The sequence below is a fragment of the Typha latifolia genome, chromosome 3 (genome assembly GCF_019914945.1).
Source record: "Typha latifolia isolate L0001 chromosome 3, TyphaL0001v2, whole genome shotgun sequence".
Lineage (NCBI taxonomy): Eukaryota > Viridiplantae > Streptophyta > Magnoliopsida > Poales > Typhaceae > Typha > Typha latifolia.
The window spans coordinates 3,489,383-3,508,599 of NC_133088.1; the positions used below are offsets into that span (position 1 = coordinate 3,489,383).

General features: G+C 37.5%; 3 protein-coding genes across 6 annotated transcripts; 1 reads left to right on the top strand and 2 right to left on the bottom strand.

Moving 5' to 3' along the window:
- Window positions 1–1,460: 1,460 nt before the first annotated feature.
- Window positions 1,461–7,926, bottom strand: LOC140784403 (nuclear transcription factor Y subunit A-7-like). 4 transcript variants are annotated; one of them, XM_073131800.1, is made up of 7 exons: window positions 7,794–7,890; window positions 7,274–7,480; window positions 7,050–7,186; window positions 5,118–5,266; window positions 3,319–3,390; window positions 3,023–3,187; window positions 1,461–2,015 (listed from the first exon to the last, which is right to left on the bottom strand). In XM_073131800.1, exons 3-7 carry the CDS (start codon window positions 7,075–7,077, stop codon window positions 1,740–1,742), a joined length of 690 nt encoding a protein of 229 aa, XP_072987901.1. In that variant the 5' UTR covers window positions 7,078–7,186; window positions 7,274–7,480; window positions 7,794–7,890; the 3' UTR covers window positions 1,461–1,739. The 4 variants fall into 4 exon arrangements, with proteins under 4 accessions (XP_072987901.1, XP_072987902.1, XP_072987899.1 ...); XM_073131801.1 differs by lacking the exon at window positions 7,274–7,480 and having other exon boundaries at window positions 3,023–3,175; window positions 7,794–7,926; XM_073131798.1 differs by lacking the exon at window positions 7,274–7,480 and having other exon boundaries at window positions 7,794–7,926.
- Window positions 7,927–10,177: 2,251 nt separating this feature from the next.
- Window positions 10,178–11,153, top strand: LOC140784404 (beta-amylase 7-like). The gene is made up of 2 exons (XM_073131802.1): window positions 10,178–10,496; window positions 10,589–11,153. The coding sequence occupies exons 1-2, from the start codon at window positions 10,251–10,253 to the stop codon at window positions 10,862–10,864; spliced, it is 522 nt and encodes a 173-aa protein (XP_072987903.1). The 5' UTR covers window positions 10,178–10,250; the 3' UTR covers window positions 10,865–11,153.
- A 314-nt stretch (window positions 11,154–11,467) lies between these two features.
- Window positions 11,468–18,233, bottom strand: LOC140785279 (U3 snoRNP-associated protein-like YAOH). The gene is made up of 7 exons (XM_073133089.1): window positions 17,660–18,233; window positions 16,900–17,242; window positions 15,783–16,007; window positions 15,127–15,361; window positions 14,734–14,906; window positions 12,761–12,826; window positions 11,468–12,030 (listed from the first exon to the last, which is right to left on the bottom strand). Exons 1-7 carry the CDS (start codon window positions 18,091–18,093, stop codon window positions 11,938–11,940), a joined length of 1,569 nt encoding a protein of 522 aa, XP_072989190.1. The 5' UTR covers window positions 18,094–18,233; the 3' UTR covers window positions 11,468–11,937.
- Between the last annotated feature and the right edge of the window lie 984 nt (window positions 18,234–19,217).

Sequence of the window (19,217 nt, forward strand, 5' to 3'; positions counted from 1 at the left end):
GAGTCTAGGTGTAAATGTAATAAAGCCATATATTATCACTTTGATGTTTGGTAAAGTGATGGGTTGTGGTTAGTTAATGGGACAAAGGATTGCTTTCCTAATACCTTTGGGTAAGAAGAGAAAGGAATCCATTGGAATGGGTGAATTGGATCAAGAGGCCCATGCATGTCCTACCATTAATTAAGGGTTCCTGTATTAAATTTATGAAGTGGTTCATTATCTTTGTACTCGTTCGTTTCTCTTTTAATTTATGTACTCAGGAATCAATACTATGCATCTGCCACAATTACTACCCACCACCAGTTCATTAAATTCTCTTCCCCCAAAAGTGAAGAGGTTGTTTTAAGGACTGCAGGGCAATAGGTATATAGCAATTTGCTTAACAACTACAAGGGAAAGGGGATTTCTCCTAGATTCGTTACATGAGTGTGCAGTTATGTATGATCAAACACGGAAAACGATATGTCACACTCTTTGCTAGGCATCATGATTTGGTGCAACATTGGTGAAATAAGATGCAGCTTTAACTCGCTTTTCTGATGTGGAACAGGGGCTATTTCTAGAAAAATTTCTGGAGGAGATCTTAATGCGAATTTAATCTGCTTTTTACTGCAGTTGCCCTGAACTGTCTAAAAGTTATCACTGTTCAATTTTGACTGAGGTACTACAGCAAATGGAGAAGTTGATATCTCTATTAGGGGTTAATAAAACCCCAAGGAGCTGATAAGATTTTTTTTTTTTTTTTTTGACTGTCAAAGAGCTGTTTCCAGCTATATATTAATTTACTGCCGACCGTAAGCCATGTCGATAGCAATAAGATTACAAAACTCTGGGAAGGTGTGGCTTAACCGGTCGTAATAGCTAGAATCGGAAGCCACACTAGCCTTAGCCGCTGCCCAGTCAGCTACACTATTAACTTTTCTCCCAACGTGAGCAAACCTAACTTCCAAACATTCCTTCGCGAGGTTGAGGCACTCCTGCACCAGGTTCCTAATACACCAAGGACTGTCAAAGAGCTGATAAGAAAGTAAGGCAAGTTTGTAAAACCCCAAAGAGAAGTTACTATCTCTGTTAGGGGTTTATAAAACCCTAAGAAGCTGATAAGAAATTAAGAAAAGTACATCCGCAAACTTATAGAAATGGCGAAAAAGTATATATGGCCTAAGAGGCTGAAGACAGCCTGAGGAATTTGATAAGTATGAAGATTGGCTATGATCTACTGAAAGACTCAAGAACATGCTTTCCTTTTTTGTTTCTTGTAATTGAAAATCAAACGTCAAACGTTGCTCTCAAAATAAATAAACAAGTTATTGAACCAAATAATTTCTTAAACACTCACAAAATTATCGAGGAAAAACTGGTGAATGATTATGCAAAGAATATCAGATCAAATGCTGTCGCATTGCAATAAAAGGCTAATACAAAAATAGCAAAGGTATTGCCAATCTAAAACGAGAAAATTTCTGTAATCTAACATGCTACTTCTGGTTATTCTGCAAAGAACCTAAGAACATCAAAAGCAACGGAATTACATCTATTTTTACAAGTATGGATCTTTTCTCGACTGTACTTCCCGTAACATTTTCTCAAGGAAGAACATGCTTACCAATGAATCCTCTACTTACAAATTTTAGAACTATAGGATAGTCAATCTCCCACCAATATACTATGCAAAGCAAGCAATACACTATGTAAAGCAAGCTATTTCTATTCCTAGAATCCAGTCCTGCAAGTTGGTCCTAAGAATGTGCGTCTTCATGGACTAGACATTTAAGAGGCTCAGCTCTCTCACCAGATACTTCAATGTTCTTCTGATTCCCCGGACATGCATTCCCAGAAGTTGGGTGGGTGGACAGTTGGGCGTTGTCATCTGAGGCAGGCCCATGTGGTTCATCTCCTTCAGACTTGGAGTCGAGATCCTTCTTATCTTCCTCAGATTTAGAATTAAGAAATCTACCTCCGCAACCCCTTGCTCTTTTCAAGGCATGCAGGTGGCGGGACTCATGTAGATAAGGCTGCACGTCATAACAATATTTCATCAGGAGATATACTAATAAATAAGAAGGATGAATCTGATACTCTCAGCTGAAGTTGTTTGCTTCAACATTAGCACCATCTCAAGCCTCAAGCTATAAGCATCCAAGTAACAGCACTCATGTCGTAACTAATTAGACTGCCAGCGTTGTAGCTATAAATCATCAATAAATCTACAGAGAGTGAAGAAAGTTGAAGAGGACTTCAAGGTGACATATTTTCAACTTCCAATGATTTGTATTACCTTAAGCATATAGTAAGTCCTGCGTGCAAGAACTTTTACAGAAATTTGCAAAAGTGATTCTCATGAGAAAGATGTGAAACTTGCAACAGTAAAATCATATGTACATGAGAAAGACGTGATGAGGTGATTCTCATTTCCTAATTACACAACCAAGACAGCCAGAAAGCAGAGTGTCGGAAGCATTCCATAAATTCTCTTTTCTTCTAAATTTCAGCAACAGTTGACTCATCGTCTTGTTGCATGCACTTAAAAGGTGCATCATTGATAAGGAATATTCACCAACCAGCAAATCCTCCATTAAGTCACCAAAAGTATATGCTCTGAAAGAGTTTGCAAGAACAACTGCACCTACATGCCTTCGCCCATTTCCATTAGGCACCAACTACATGGCTAAATTAGGAGGATATAAAACTAAAAATTCTAATGCTAAATTGGAAACTCCAAAATAACCCAGCTATGCTCGATTCCTTTAATTTCAACTCCCCTACTTCATCATCACCTATCAAGAGGCATATAATCCAAATTTCCTTTTGCTGACAAGTAGTCCACAAATACATATATCCCAACTTCTCTTACTCTCTCAAATCATCTTTTCACTAAGGATTTCAGATCTTAATGTCTATGTAAACAGTTGACATACAATAAATAAGACAAGCCCACTAAAAACCTACACACGAGCAAATTGGCCCTCGAATACAAAGAGAACTAGGTCATCATGGCACTAAAGTCCAAATATATATATACCTTACGGCTTTTGATCAATTTTTTTTCGGTTTCAGCTTTTGCTCGAGATTGACGACGCCTTAAAATACCATGATATTGCTTTGCGTTCACATAAACAGGCTCTTCAACTGCATCAGTAGGCAATGGCAATCCAGCATTCTGCATTCCCATCAACTGTGGATGGATCTGAAACAGTTATGGTCAATCAAAACCACAATCAAACAAGACCAAAAAAAGAAGTTATAACAATTCCTTCTGACCAAATAATGCTAGGAAGATCAACGGTGGCATGCGTTTATTGGCCCGTAAGTACTTACCACAGTTTGTCCACCATAAGCAGCAAAGACACCTCCATAATAAGGATCAACATATGGATAAACAAACTGACCCTGCCAAAAAGAATATGCTTACATGCATTAGTCAAGTGATTTCAGAAATCCTCCAGAAATTATACTTGCTAAATATTATCAGCATCAACAGATGAATCATTTGTGCGAGAAAACTCATAAATGACAGGGCAACCAACTTCCAGATATTTAACAAATGATTTTGTAGCTTGCTGTACAACATTTGAGCAATCTGTTAAGCTGATGTCCAAATTATGCAGCCTAACCATTTAAGTTCTTCTCTAAAATAGATGCAGATTCTGATAGTGCAGGTAGCTTTTCAAGCATATGATGGGCTCATGCCCTTAAACAAATCTTTGAATTGCCAAAGATAGGTCAAATTCAGAAGGCCCTGTCATAAAAGTTATTTGAGTCCGAATATAATGAGGGGTGAAAGAGATAAGTATGTGCTTCTTAAGTAGAATGGGTAAATATGTAAAGGTGCTAAAATATGGCTGGTCAAAGGACACAATGATTTGTCCTATCATTGAACTTGTTAGATAGAAATTAGTAGATCAACAGAAAAACTGCCACATAAAAAAAGAATAAATCCTCAATGAAAGTAATATATAATATCATGAGAAGGTAAGCATGGATGTACTTTACAACTATATTCAATAATTAGATGGAAATAAATGATTAGCTTCTTCCTCTGAATCTAGAACTAGCTAGACCAAAGAAATATAATTGCATCTACTAAGATAATCAGACACATGCAGTGAGACTTCCTTAATGCCTCTTTCATACAGCTTTCGATTTGTGGGTTACCTTGGCAATAATGTTCCAAGATACAGCCAAAATAATTGATTGCACTTTTGTGGTATACACTATACAGCACCATAAAAGTCCGTGTTTATAGATTTTAAAAATATATAAATTCCTAAAAAGTAGAGCACATGTAAGAATATGTAATAGATAAAAAAAACAATAAAGAATTGGAAAGATAAAGAGAATAAATTAAGGAGGAAGTTAGACAAGGTCAGGCCGAAGCTTGGAATAAGCAACTCACAAAGAATATATGAACTCTGCAATGTGAAATAAGGTATGCCAAAAGACAAGCTTCCTATCAAAGTGGGATCTGGAGAGGGGCAAGTGCGTGGAACCGTACCTTTTCTATTTACGACTGATATTAATCATTCAAGAGGTGGCAGAACCATTGAAGTACATCCATGATGATATATATTCAGAGGCTTGCATAGAGTAATTAAAACCATATTAGTTAAGCTCATCCAAACATAATAAAAGTAATTTGCTTGCCAATCATCCAAGAAGATATAGGTGACAGCTAACTAACAACACTATTACCAAGAAACATATCAGCATCCTATAATTTATCATACAAACTGAAAAATATATAGATTCTAATCATAGTTCTTGTACATGGACAGACAACATTGTTAAAATAATAGAGTATATGTGCAGCTACATCCATGATTATCAATCTCTAGCTTTGGAACAAATATTTTTGCAAGCTTTGGCATTAAAAAAAATTGTGAAACCGCCTAATTCCTTGTAGATAGACCTCCTACTTATCTTGATAAAACCAAAACCATCAGAAATACACCAAGTGAGAATATATAAACTGAATAGGAGGAAAAGGGATATCCATGAGCAGCAAAGAGATAGATTATGTTTCAAGTAGCCTGATTTGGTCACCATTCATCAGTAAGAGATACAAGGAAGAAATAGAATATAAAAATATAACTTCAATGAATTTTCAAGTATAGTACCACAGCATGTCCTGCTTCAAGGTGACCACTAAACATCACTTGCTCAGCAGAAGGTGTTAGAATGCCAGCTTGAACATTTGTATTCTGAGGACCTTGATGTTGACTGTCAGAACGTCCCTGCTTCTGCTGCTCATCAGTTTCATCGTTATCTGAAACAGGTAAGAAAGAAATATCAATGAACAAGATGCATCCACTTAGACAAAACCCGGGTATGCATTTGAAGAAGAAAAACAAAAAATATCAAAGCAAAATACCAACTTTCATTGAGAGAGAAGACTAATCCTTGAAAAATTATAAAGCTTGATCTCTAGTCAGTTCAGAAAGTTTGATAGACCACCACATATAGAGAAGAAAATAGTGAAAGAAGCTATGAAACAAGTTAGGACAGAGTTGCATAATTGTTCACAAAGAATGTAGTTTCATGAGGGCAAAGGGGTATTGTTCAACATATCCTATCTGTGTTTTCTTTTAGCTGCAAAATAGAGAAGAATTTCCTGTTATTTTTTATAGTTTTCTCTTTCTGTATATAGGTAAAAGCATTAAAGGGGATTGACTTGCATCCAGATAATATATATTATTGTAATTCAAAGTAGATTGACCAATAAAGTTGGTCTCCTATGGAAAGTTTTCCAACAAAATAGATGAACATATAGTTTTCATCGACTTATGATAGGATTACAATGGATTCCCGTGAACCTAATGCACCCAAAAAGGAGTGTCAAGAACATAATACAGATCCAGGTCATGTATAAATGGCCGTAACTGTAGAAACTTGAGGAGTTGGACATATTAGGAATTACCCGCTAATGGTGGGACATGATCAAGGTCAACATTAAATCTTTACCTAATGGTCCCAAAATGGACAAACTGGGAGAAGAATATGTACAAGGGAACAGGGAAAAGGATGAGGGTTGTCCACCCCCAGCAAGACACAGGTTTAAGTTGAGAACAAGTACGACTTCATGAAAAAAAAAAAAAGAAGGGAATACACATCAAATGCAACAACATAACTCAAAACTCTCATAATTAGTAAAGCATGCAAGAATGATTACCATTGCAACCATTGCAACCACTTAAACGTCTCCATCCACAACACATAACTACCAAGGACACACAAATAAAGGATCCCGTTTCACTGTAATAGGCCACATAATAAGATCCCGATGCCTTTTCATTACATCATAAATAAAATATACAAAGTAATGTATTAAAACATCAACCATGAAGCACAAGTGTTGTAGCCAAGTGTTCCCAGAAGCATGGATAGTAGTATCGACCAATCCCAATTCGTATCGCCAAAACAGATTGGGCAATATGGTCAACCCTTGATACAAATTATCCAAAACGGAAGGCTAATACAATCGACATGGCAAATACGTATCATTTTTCAAGCAACCAATCTCGATCAGAAAATCGATATGTAGAACCTGCCTAGAAGGCTAGAACAAAGGTATATGGTGGAGTACATCCACACAAAAAAAGACAATGCACGAAATCTTTGAAATTTTAATACAGTTATACAACAATGGCAAATTCTTTTATCACAATATTCTTGGTCATTACATAATTTTCTTATATGTATATTAAATAGATAGGATAATTGGCTACTTCCTATGGTCAGTTATAATTGAATCAGCAAAGAGTACACTTTACCAGAACCATATGATATTAGATGTTTGCTGCAAACTTACATTCTACCACTTGAAATACAAAAATCCTCCTGTTGCACAGGGATTGTTAATTTCCCTAAAAATCAGTTTTCTAATTCCTGTATCATGTCTATAGACTCTGTACCTAATTTTGCAATAGCATAAGATCAACATTGCCATTGAGGAACTACAAAATTCCGAGGCTTCATGTCAGAAGAAACATGAGTAAATTATCGAGTACATCAGCAATTAATGAAACAGAAAGCTGAATGGAACAGATTACCAGATTGACTGTGCATTGAGGAAGTCATGATTTTTCTAATTTTCCAAGATAAGCAGAAACTATGAGGAGCAAATTCTGCCTTAAACCAAAAAGGGGAGAGCCAATGAACTATGAATGTCGTCCCATGTAAATATTTCCTGAAACGCCAAATATAAATTCTTAATAAACAAATTTTACAAAGAACAAACATCCATACACGAAATGCAGCATCTAAGTATGCTAACCAGAGTTTATTTCCATCTTCATATCAAATACACTATTCTCATCAATTGTGGAGGAATAAGTAAAAAATATCAAGCCTTTTGATGATGACACTCTCTGGCCAAATCTGTGCATGAAATTCTAAGAAAAGAATTTTCTTTATTCTTTTTGGCCGATGCAGGTTCATCAAGATACCTGGAGTACTCAAGAAAGAGATCTACAACAAATTCCTGGATAATTGTTGAACTCTTAGCAGCAACGCTTATAATCTCCAAACCTCTTATCTATCTTCCAAAATTCTACCGTTCGAAAACAGCACAAATTCGACGAGCCAGAATCAAGATGAAAAGAAGCGCAAAACGGACGCAGAATAGAATCCCAAGGAGCTCGAACGAACAACTAGGGTTGCGTTTGTTAAAGTACCAAAATATGATCAAGAAAACTGATACTAAAAAGGAAAAAGATCAATCGACTTGCAAAATATTCGAATTAAAATGGAACCCTAGTAAGCAACAGAGGCAGCAATTTTACTAAATCGCTTACGATGGCGGTCTCTTTTGAGGGAGAGGACTTCGAAACTGATCCTTTTCAGCGGAGTATTTCGCTCCCTCCTCCACGGCATTTATCCGCCTAAATTTCCGGTTTTAAAAGAAATTGCTACAAAAATTATATATATTTTTTTAACCTTAGAAAAGTCGCAATTCTTCTCTTTGATTTTTTTTTATAAATTTGATCCAGTTATAGTGCTAAATAATGTATAACTGCCTATTGGAGGTTAGTTTTAGGAAATTAAATCTTTTTTATGAAAATTAAAAAAGCTTTATACATTTTCCGTCGCAACTTGACTTATAATTAGACTAAGAATTCATAAAATGTCACAATAAAAATAAAAGTTAAGTAAACCACTTTAATTTAAGCATCCATTCTTTAGAAAAAAAAACGCAATTTTATGGTTTCAACTTCAGGGAATTATTATAGAGTATTTTACAAGGCTACAAGCTTTTATTATTATTATTTTTTAAATTCTCTAAATATATCGAGAGATCTCCGCCGTTCTTTGGACGACGAAATCTGCGGGCAGGAGGGGCAGCTGCTTGCGTCAGCGCTGGTGGAGAGTGAGTGGTGGGGAGCTTCCTGACCGCTGACCGGGGTCGTTCTGTGTCGGTGGTCCAGCTGCAGCCCCATTATTGGGTGGATATGATAGCACGTGGTGCCTCGACAGCTTGGTCACTGTGGACCGTCCGATGGTAGACGGAGGTTGTGCGAATCTCGAGACCATGGATTTATTTTTTGGGCCGAGCTCAATATAGAGGCCCATAATCTGCATAGGATTTTACGCTCACATTAAATGCATTTTAGTCGACATACATTTTACCCAATGGGCTTCATTTGTACCCTTGACCGTACTCTGTATATGACTGATTTAAAATTAAAGATATTATTAACAGAATATTTAAAATTATTGAGACTAATAAGATTAATTCTAGAATAAATTTTTTTATTAGGAATATTTATTCTTGTATTATGTAGTAAGAGTGTAGTATTTATCTTTGACATAATATAAAGCGAAAGAAAAAATAAAAAAAAATATTTTATATTTTATAAAACTATTATAAATATTTTTTGATTTGATATAAAGTAAGTTGATAAAGTATATATTCACGGTAAATTAGTAATTAAATTAGTGTACAGTGCAAAATATAATTTTAATAAAATTATATTTATATTTTAGATCAGGTTATTATAGTATTCGGCTATTATTTTGAATTTGAAATAAAAAGTCAGTTATCCCTAAAATTAAAACAAGGGGCTAAAATCTTATTATTTTATTAGACTAAATCAATTAGGAGAGAATAGTTTTTTTTTTGTTTATATTAAATTTGGGAGGTGAATCGCTCAGAAAAATAAATTTGTTTGAAATCATATTTTGGTCCATATATTCTAGAGATGGCACATCTGTGTGAGAGATTTTGGTTAATAGAAAGTGATTAAAAAACCTTCGTCTTCTTAGACAAATTCAAATAAAAAGGGGGGATAAATGCATTTTAAGCCAAAAAAGACCATATAAACTAAGCAGAGGTATATCTTAAAGCTAGGGACTGCTTAGGAAATATAATACAAAGCGGGGGTTTATCACAAAAAAGATACGTGCTTAACAAATAGGATGTGATAGATGTGGCCTTTTAGCACCGATTGAGGGTCGACGGGGGCTAAAATTATTCCTGAACCGAAGCGGTCCTAATCAAATGATTACGAGGGTACAATGGGCATTTATGTTTGGGAAGCACGATAAATATATACTGTCTCCTCGTAGCCCTCCCCGCCCCCCCTACACCTGGTTTCCGGCTCTTCGTTTGGTTGACAAATTTGCCCTTTCCATTTCTGGACGTTTGGCTTCTCTAAAACGCTCACAAACAAACCAGAGAATCCCATTCCCTCTCTCCACCTCTCACCTCTTTAATTATTAAATTAGATGAGGATATTTGAGTATTTTTGTCACACATAGCTGCAACCACTGGATTTCTTTTAAATTTTAGAAAATAAAAATAAAAGGCTTTTCATGATTCCTTTCCGCTATTCCTCTCAGGTACTTGTTTTGCCCCGTCCTTTGCCCGCCGCCACAGTGCGGCCTTATCACCGACGAATCCCTCCTGCAACCGCTCCGATGCCGCCACGTCATCCATGCACGCCATCCCGGCCGCTTATCCAATCATCCAACCATACTCGTCTTTTGGCAGCTGGAGTAGTTGGTAGCTCTTGTTTGGCCATCGGTTGTGGGAAATTCCTGCATCAATTGCTGCGGCCGATCCACCGGCAAGAAGTAGCTCCTCTGCTCCTGTCCAGAATTCCATCTCTCCCACTGCAGCTCCCGTACGTACTCGAAATTATACGAAATAATTGATATCTTCACCGGGCGGTGAGCCTAAACAACTCCTCCTCATAAGACTCTACATACAACTAACCGTTAACCAAGTTGAAGAAGGGAGCGACGAGAGAGAGATGACGAGCGAAGCGAGAGTGGAGAAGAGCAAGGCGGAGAAGGAGAGGGAGAAGACGAAGCTAAGAGAGAGGAGGCGGAGATCCATCACCACCAAGATCTTCGAAGGCCTTCGGAAGCACGGCGGCTACAACCTCCCCCCTCGCGCCGACATCAACGACGTCCTCCGCGCCCTCGCCCGCGAGGCCGGCTGGGTCATCGAGCCCGACGGCACCACTTACCGCTCCGACCACCACCATCGCCGCCTGGTACGCGCCGTGTTCCGCTTTGGTAAACTTGCACTTCACACCCTACCTTTTCCCATATATAAATTTATAATACGTGCGAGGACATTCCCCAGGTGTCTCTGTCGCCAGACTTGACGAGCGGCGGCGGCGGCGGAGGAATACCAATGGGGGCCAGTAGCTTCGGCGTCGCCGCCGCGCCGGCGAGCCACGCGGCGGCGCAGGTGGTTCCGGGCCAGGAGTTCCACATAGATAGCATCGACCTCGCGTCCTACGTGGCGCTAGCGGAGCAAGGCGTAGCGGTGGCCGCGCGGATGGGATACGGGTATCCGATGGAGGCGTGGGCGTCGAACGAGAGCACGCCGTTGGGCTCGCCGCAGCACCAGATGTGATTCGGATTAGGATTAGGATTCGGCTGGTTTCAAACTCGCTGCTATTTTTGTTTGTGTTTGGTTTCTTCTTCCTTTTTTTCCTTCGTTTCTTTTTCTCTCTCTCTCTCTTTGTTCGTGGTTCAAGACTTGCAAAGCGTCGTTAGATTAAGGAGAAAGAAATAGGAAGAGCATATACTTGTTTAACTTAGAATCTCGTTTCCTTTTATTTTCCTCGCGTTTTAGTACGAGATTAGCGAGAGTTTGCAAAGACCAAGACAACTCACCTTACTAATATCGGCATTGAGATTTATCTCGGTAGGTCTGTGATTTTATTACAAGTGCACGAACTTAGATTTAAGATCATCTTATTCATATCTAATCTTTTGGTAATATGCATACTCTTAGATGAATATCGCAACATACAGTCTGTTATTAAAGAAATAGATGCAGATTAGAACTCACTCAAGTGTACGTAGAAAAATACACAACCTGTATAATTGGAAACTAAAATGCAATTGTTATATCTGATTGAATGGAATATAACAGTGAAAAAAGAACTGGGTCATTACTGCTGCACCTTTCACAAATATTGAATGAAAAAAATGCCAATTACGAGAGGAGACATGCAAAAAACACCATCAAACCTTCAGCATTGAATGCTATAAGGTGTATTTTCTCATTGACGATAACTAAATACCAAATACTGGGGCATAGTACTGAACGATTCCAATCTTACACTGCTCAATATAAATGGAGATCAGTTTTCCAAATTGCCGATCCAAAAGCCAAAAAAGCTCATGTTCTAAAGAATGTCATATAAGTGATACACCCTCGGAATTACAAGTGCTTCAATTAATTAAACCCTTTTATAAGGAAATCATTTGGTGTACAAAGCTACTTCAACACATGCAGGAAGGGTCGTTACAAACCTTCAAAATTTTGCTGCGCCTCAGATACATGGTGGGGAAGAACACTGGAGTGTTACAAAAGCCGGAAGGAGACTGGTGCAGTCTGATCTGATAGGGTTGTTAAATATGAGGAATTACTCGTTCTACTTCCAAAAATCGAGGAATTCCTTTTGTTGATACGAGTCTTCAAGCAACGTTCTGTTCTTTTAATCTGATAGAATGTATTGCAACTCCATTTCTGGCTGCCGGAACATGGCCCCATCTACCCAGACGAGGCTCCTGAAACATAAATAGTGTCAGATTACGGGATAACAAAGACCATATCCATAAAAAGTCAAAGTAACAGAAGTCTCCGAATTAAATGATTGAAATAATAGTTGATTGCAATGATGCCTTTTTGAAGATAAAATAGTAATGTATAAATAAAATAAAATATTAGATAGAAGAGGAGAAGAGAGATAATGAGTATTACTGCACTAGTATAGGACTAAGTTGTTGTTTACTTATCATAGTTGCATAAAGAGGTTTATAGTAGACTAAGTAAACGAAGGCTTAGTGCCCTCCATACTTGAAGGATGATATAGAAATACAAATTTATATTTGTGAGACAGTAGAACTTAGATAGTATAAATGTCTTACAGCAGAAACAGCGAGAAGTGCAGACACAGCATGATTGTGAAGGAAAGAAAATAAAATATACGGTGCACTAACATATATAGAGAGATACAGATGGACAAATCCAGAATGGATGGATCACTAGTCAGACAGTCAATAACTATATATAGTCTTTGAAGTTTTAAGATCCTCAAATATTTGTTTATCAGTGGCCTTACAGGAAGATGAAGACATCACTGCACTATCTTTAATGTTTGTATGTACTGAGAAATGGACATCTTAGGATCAACTCATAGACCATATATAGCACTTTAGTTAACTAAAATCAAGATAACCAATAAATATAAAACAAACAGAATCTGCTTCATATGAAAATTATAAGAAAATCGCAGACCTGGCCAACCCCAGCAAGAAGGAAACGTCCGGATTTTGCAAATGCAAGTGAGTTAATAAATCCTTCCTGCATCATAAAACTTAGAAGTTAATGCTATCGGATTTGAGAATCTTGTTCTATAACAGAAGGCACAACAAATGGAACCCAAGTTTAAACTACAAAATTCATTTGGCATAGCTGTAAGATATTTGGTCTTTCTGAAAAAGTGAAAAACTTGAATTTAAAGAGGCATCCAAAGTCCACATATGGCTAAAGAAAGTACATCTCAAACGTAAAATCTGCAGAATATAAACATACTAATATAACTACCAGACCATTTTAAGGTGAGCGACTCTTAAAATAGTACAAATAAGAGTAGCACAAAAGAATGCTTTAGCAGCTCTAGATTCTGTCTTACATACAGAAGTTGTAAATGCTTTTGGTTAGATTCATCAACAGAAGATGCAAATAATTAGTGCCGAGAAAAGCACACATAATCTTCTGACAATGTAATTGAGCGAACCATCATGTATGATATAACAAGGAATTAGAAACAACATTCCAAATTGTTGTCTAATATCTAAATTTAGTCAAATGGTAGCCCAAGTGGTAGAGCTTTTTACTTTTGATCCCTTATTGGAGGTCATAGATTCAACTTCCATCAGAGGTACTCTGAAGGATCCCAAAAAACGTTTATTCTAGATAGGTGATCTGTCATGGGGAGGATGGTTCCACCTTTCCATTATCCTTCTGGCTCAGCTTATCAGGGGAAAAAATAGAAACCTAAACTAGCCTATATATACAGCCATACAGTTAGCTTTTTCAGAAAATGCACAATAAGCACATGACTAGAAAATGAGATAAGCTGTAGATTGTCTTATTAAATATTTTCACCAACCAGGGAAAATTCAGTGGCATTGTGTTGATTTTCTCAGACAACAGATATTTACGTTCTCAGTTAAGTCACTTGGAAATAGATCTGAAATCCAGCTCAAATTTTCAGAAAACCAGAACAGAGGAAGCAAAATGTTTACACAACATAGATAAATGTGCGGTGACTCTAGAAGAAATCATTTCACGGTCCAATACAGTAACAAATGGACATCATGAGAATCGACCTCTAATGGCAACTAAAAGGGAAAGTGAATAAGAACGAGGGTACATATCATTGATCACAACTTGCAATGATCCAGTAATACATGTAATACATCTCACAATCATCATGTCACACTGTATAAGAGATATTTTCTCCATCCACAGAAATGGCATGGTTAATTCACTCATATAGATATATTTTCTTCAGTTAGTGAATAATTAGCCTGTATTAGTTCCAGGAAAATGTTGGGAAATTGAAGATCTTAAAGTGAGTTGCCTGAGAATATACTGACTGAAAAAGGACAGTAAGAAAGACAGCAAACATGTCGCAGTAGAAAAAACACAGACAGTAAATAAGGAAAAGAACAAAACTAAGAGTACTCGTAAAAGAAATCTTCACACAAGGAAACAAATTAAAAGGTAGAAAGATGCGGGATTTGGTGAAAACAATCTTTTAAGTTTATTTTGTCTTTGTCTTTATTTCTTGACTTTAACCTCACAAGCTCCATTCATAACAATCTATATCAATCTTCTTGCAATGGAGAGCCATCCACCCATGCACCTACCCATATATGTGCATCCGTCTCTCTTTGTGCTTCCAAGAAAAATGGGGTCATTATATCAAAACTAGATGAACTTTGGTATTTTCTCATTCTCAACAAGTATTATTTCTTTACTCAAGTTTTTCAACAAAATGGATCATTCAGATCATCAATTACCCCACATGTGTTTACAGGCCTAGGTTCATTTTCCACTCAAACATGATTGATTTACAAATAGATATTAGAAGTTTATATTAAACATTCATGCTGGTAAATGAACTTAAAAACTTAAGTATTTATAGTTAAATAATGAAAGAGGGACTTATATTACTACTAGCCATAGAGAGTATACAATACCAGTGGGTAATTAAGTAATGGATGAATCCCTCTAGAATCAGCTTCAATATCCCATAGACGAACTGTTCCATTAGCTGCACCAGATGCAGCAAGATCACTACCTCTGCATACAGCAACTGAGCTGACCCATGAGTGGGCTGATAAAAAAAATTCAGCTTTGCAACTGCCATTTTCTGGTAAGAGAAAGGGAAAAAAACTGTGTATCAACAATCATATTTATTTTGTCAAAGGAAATTTAGGAAGGCACTAGAATGTCCTGCATTACTGTCAATCCTCAGTCCTCACATTAAATAAACAAGGAATTGAGATTGATCTGTTCCCTGATATATGGTACTTCTTTTCAAGATTATTTGGAAATTAAGTAGCATGCTACATACAGGGAAAGTGTTCTACCTGTAGTAACGCCATTAGTCATCCTTTCCCCATCACTCTCATGAGTATGAGAATTAGGCAACAACAATGGAGCATGAGCATTTTTCACAATGTGCGTAGGCTTCTTTCGCATTACGCTCCAAAGCTCAATACTTCCATCATCCGAACCAGATAGAAACTCACTGTCACTAAGAAAGCAGCAACATTCCAAAGATGATGCAGGAGCACGAAAGATTAACTGTGACTCCTCAGGAACCTGCATGCAACAAAATTATGCTAAATAACAGCATCCTATATGTAACAAAAGGTTCATAATACTCTTCACCTCTATCAAGCTGCCTATATATCGCCAAAAATAAGTACAGAAATAACTCGCTGTTACTAAGAGTTAAATATTGGACAACTTATAGAAAGACTATTATGATACCAAGACTATAACACATTGAATTCGTCCTGCATAGCATAATGGCAATACTATCCTATCAAATACTTTTCGCATTATATCCGTAATTCTCACTGGCAAGGAACGATATGTCAAGATGACTAAATTAAAATGGAAAATCAAATGAAGCCTATACATGGCTAATGGTTTAACCTTCTTAATGTAAAAGAACTAATATAACATCAGTCAGCAAGAGATTGTACATATAAAACTACTGTTAGGTAGATAATGATACCTTCCATAATCTCATTGTTCTGTCACGCCCAACTGTCAAAAGTCTTTCTTTCCGTAAGCAATCAATTGTTAAAATCTCACTCTGATGGCCAAATAGATTGTCCATGTGAGTTCTATCTTCTGCATTCCACAGTTTAATTGTGCGATCAAAAGATCCTGAGAAAAGCTGTGAGGTACCCTGCCTAAAAGCAAGACATGAGACGGGTCCTCTGTGACCATGAAATGCCTGTCACGTCAAAATTGCTGATCAGGCGCTGAAAAATTAATTACCAGTTCACTTTTAGGAAAGTAGTTACTATGCTGCGGTAATTTGTATACAATTGAGAAGCAAATCTTTTAAGGCACTAGCAAATCATTTTTTAGCAGCTCATGCTTGGCTAAAAGTTTAGCTCTGCAAGTTATCTTGTACAGAAAGGCATCCCCCAAATTCACTCAGATTGCTCATGTTTTTATTAAGTTAAAACAATGAACTAGGTAGATTTATAAATTATATTTTGAACTTCATGTTAAATAATTTGTTCTTTCTAACAGAAATTTAATTAGCTAACCCATTTTCAAATTGGAATATATCTACATAAAGTAAATGAGTTTCATGCCTGAAATATATCAATGGAAACTTACTATACATACTTATGTACGGAATGATTAAGGATCTCAGTCTAAAAGAGTTCTCACAGATGAACCTTCCTCAAGCATCTCTAGCTCACAGCTGAATTAAACAGCCAACCAGATTTTGAGTTGACTATGGAAGAGACAAAATTCAGCTTGACCTGTCTTTCTGTCCAGATCACTTGCATAATTTGTTTTAAGAGACACCCTAAAATACAAGTAGTCCTAATCTAGTTTTGACTTTTGACAGCGGGAAGCAAAATAGAGGACTGTGTATGATAGTAGCATACTGGTGAATTCAGTATGGTAAACTCGTGCTGATTAACGGCAAGCAATGCTGTCTAATTGCAATAGATTCTACTAATGCAAGTGCCGTTTCTTAACATAAGAGAAGTGCAAGAGAAAACAAATTGCAAATTATGCTATCAACCTTATATTAGTATTGATATAAATATTCCTATCCTCTCATTAGAAAGATGCAATAAGTTATTTAGGTATCAGCAAGGTACCTGGATATGCTTCCTTGAACGAGTATCCCACAAATGTACATGGCGGTCCAACCCGCCGCTAGCCAAATACCGACCATCTGAACTGACAGCTAAAGCTAAAATGTGCTTACTTCTCTTTGTGGATGGATTTTGCGGAGCTTTCGCATAGTGTGATAACAGTACATCCTCACTGGGCCACAGGTACTTCTCACTTTTCCCTGTTTCAACATCCCAATGCAAAATGGACCCATCTTTAGATGCTGAAAAACCTTTCAGGTCATCCTCAGATAGAGTTACAGCGGTAACAGACTGCCGGTGCTTAACTAAGAGTCGGAAGTCATCATGAGGTTCTGGAGTTAAGACTCTGTATAATTGAACAACAAAATAAGAACCAAAAAGAAATGCAGACGCGGTGCATCAAATTCCTCATCATACATGTGCCAAACAATATTATCCAAGCAGCCAATATACTTATGGAGTTTTTTTATAATTTTCTTAAAGCTGATTCCAGAAAAAACAAAGCTTATGATATGTTATTGAGGGTGATCTATTCCGTAGAATCTCTTGAAGCAACTAAATTTGCCTTAAAACATGAATATTAACATGCTTCTATTCAATCAAATATCATGCTCCCTAAATGAAAAAAAAATGACCTTGACCTTCATATTATCAAATAAAACTACACCAACGCGCAAAGATTTCGCATTTACGATTTAATCTAGCAATCCCCGCATTGAAGAATCATAAAAGAAATGCATTTTCATCATTTTTCACAAATTACCTCGAAGCAATAAATCTTCGAACACGGCCACTCTCCTCAAGTTGACCTTTCTGAAGAATCTCCGCGACCAAAGAGTCCCTCTTCCCCTCCCTCTCCTCCTGCCCCTCTTCTTCATCCTCATCTCCCTCCTCCTCCTCCTCTAACTTCTTCGCTATTGCTCGAATCCTCTCCAAATGCTCAGTCGCAACCCTAACCCTCTTCTCGTCCGCGGTCTCCTCAGGAACCGCCTCCTCCTGCTCCTCCCTCCCATCTCGTCCATCCTCCACGAACTCGTCCTCGCTCGCTTCGCTCACTATGTCCTCGTCTCTGCCGCCACGGCGCGGTCGTTTTCTATCGGACTCGAAGAAGGGATCACCGCCGCCGCCAAAAGATCTGGACTTCTTCTTGCTGGCGCCCTTCGTGCCCGAAAGCTTCTTGGGATTCCGGGATTTCATGCCAGAAATTACGATTACGGTTTACGTTTTATCTCAGAGGAAGTAGTCGATGGTGAGGAAGACGGTGCAGGGTTTTGTAGGAAAGCAAAAGGGGGAGCGGCGCGGAGGAGGACGAGGGTTTTAGGAACAACTGTGTTATCGGGTTGACTTCGGATCTGCCCGTTATGTACTACAAATCGGGTCGGATGCGGAGTCCGATCGGATCCCCACCCCACCCCATATTACAAGCTTGATACAAATGGGAGATGCGTTGAAACAGCTCCACTGCCGACATGGTAAGAAACATTTAGCATCAAACCCTGAGGGAAAACAAGATCAACATAGTACAACATTTGACACCTACAAATATAAGTGATCGGTTAAACGGAGCTTCATCTCAATTGTAGTGGATCTTGAAGCATATTAGCAACTTTGCCTTATTAAAAAAAGTTAAAGAAAAGATAAATATAGAAAAAATGACCCGATTACCCACGCCTCTAATATCTAACTGAGGAAGTTGAGGGAGAGGACGTGGCGACGATGACAGTGGTGTCAAATAACGGCAATAATTAACGACGGGGTGGGAGCTGGAGCAAGAGAAAAGGCTATGAAGATGACATTATGAAAGTTAAGAATGGTAATCATCAACAACGACTAAGAAAGAATGGTGGTGGTGTTGGTAAGAAAAAAAAAAGAGCAAATGTAATGAAAGATAGGGGAGCAGCAATAGCAATGAGGAGATGGCGATAACAAGATAAGCAACAATGACCACGACAATGAGAGCGAGGACTTTTTAGAATATGAAGAAGAGTGGAAGAGAATAGGATCGGAAGAAAGTCGGGGATAAAAATATATGAAAGCCGAATTTTAAAAGAAGAAGAAGAGAAGAATTCTCAAGAAAATGTAAAATCTCACTCGTAAGTTGCTAGGAGGAGAGGAAGAAAAACTTAAACTATTGATAGTGCCAGTAGAGAAAATTTTAAAAGAGAAAGGCATATTCAGAAAACCCTAGAGCATGCTAGGGCCACCACTTTCTTTGTTTGAGGTTGGTTAATTTTTTAGTTTGAAGGTGGCATCTACTAAAAAATTATTGAGATTTTTTTATTGAATTTCATTTAACTCATATTTTCTCGAAAATGAGTTGA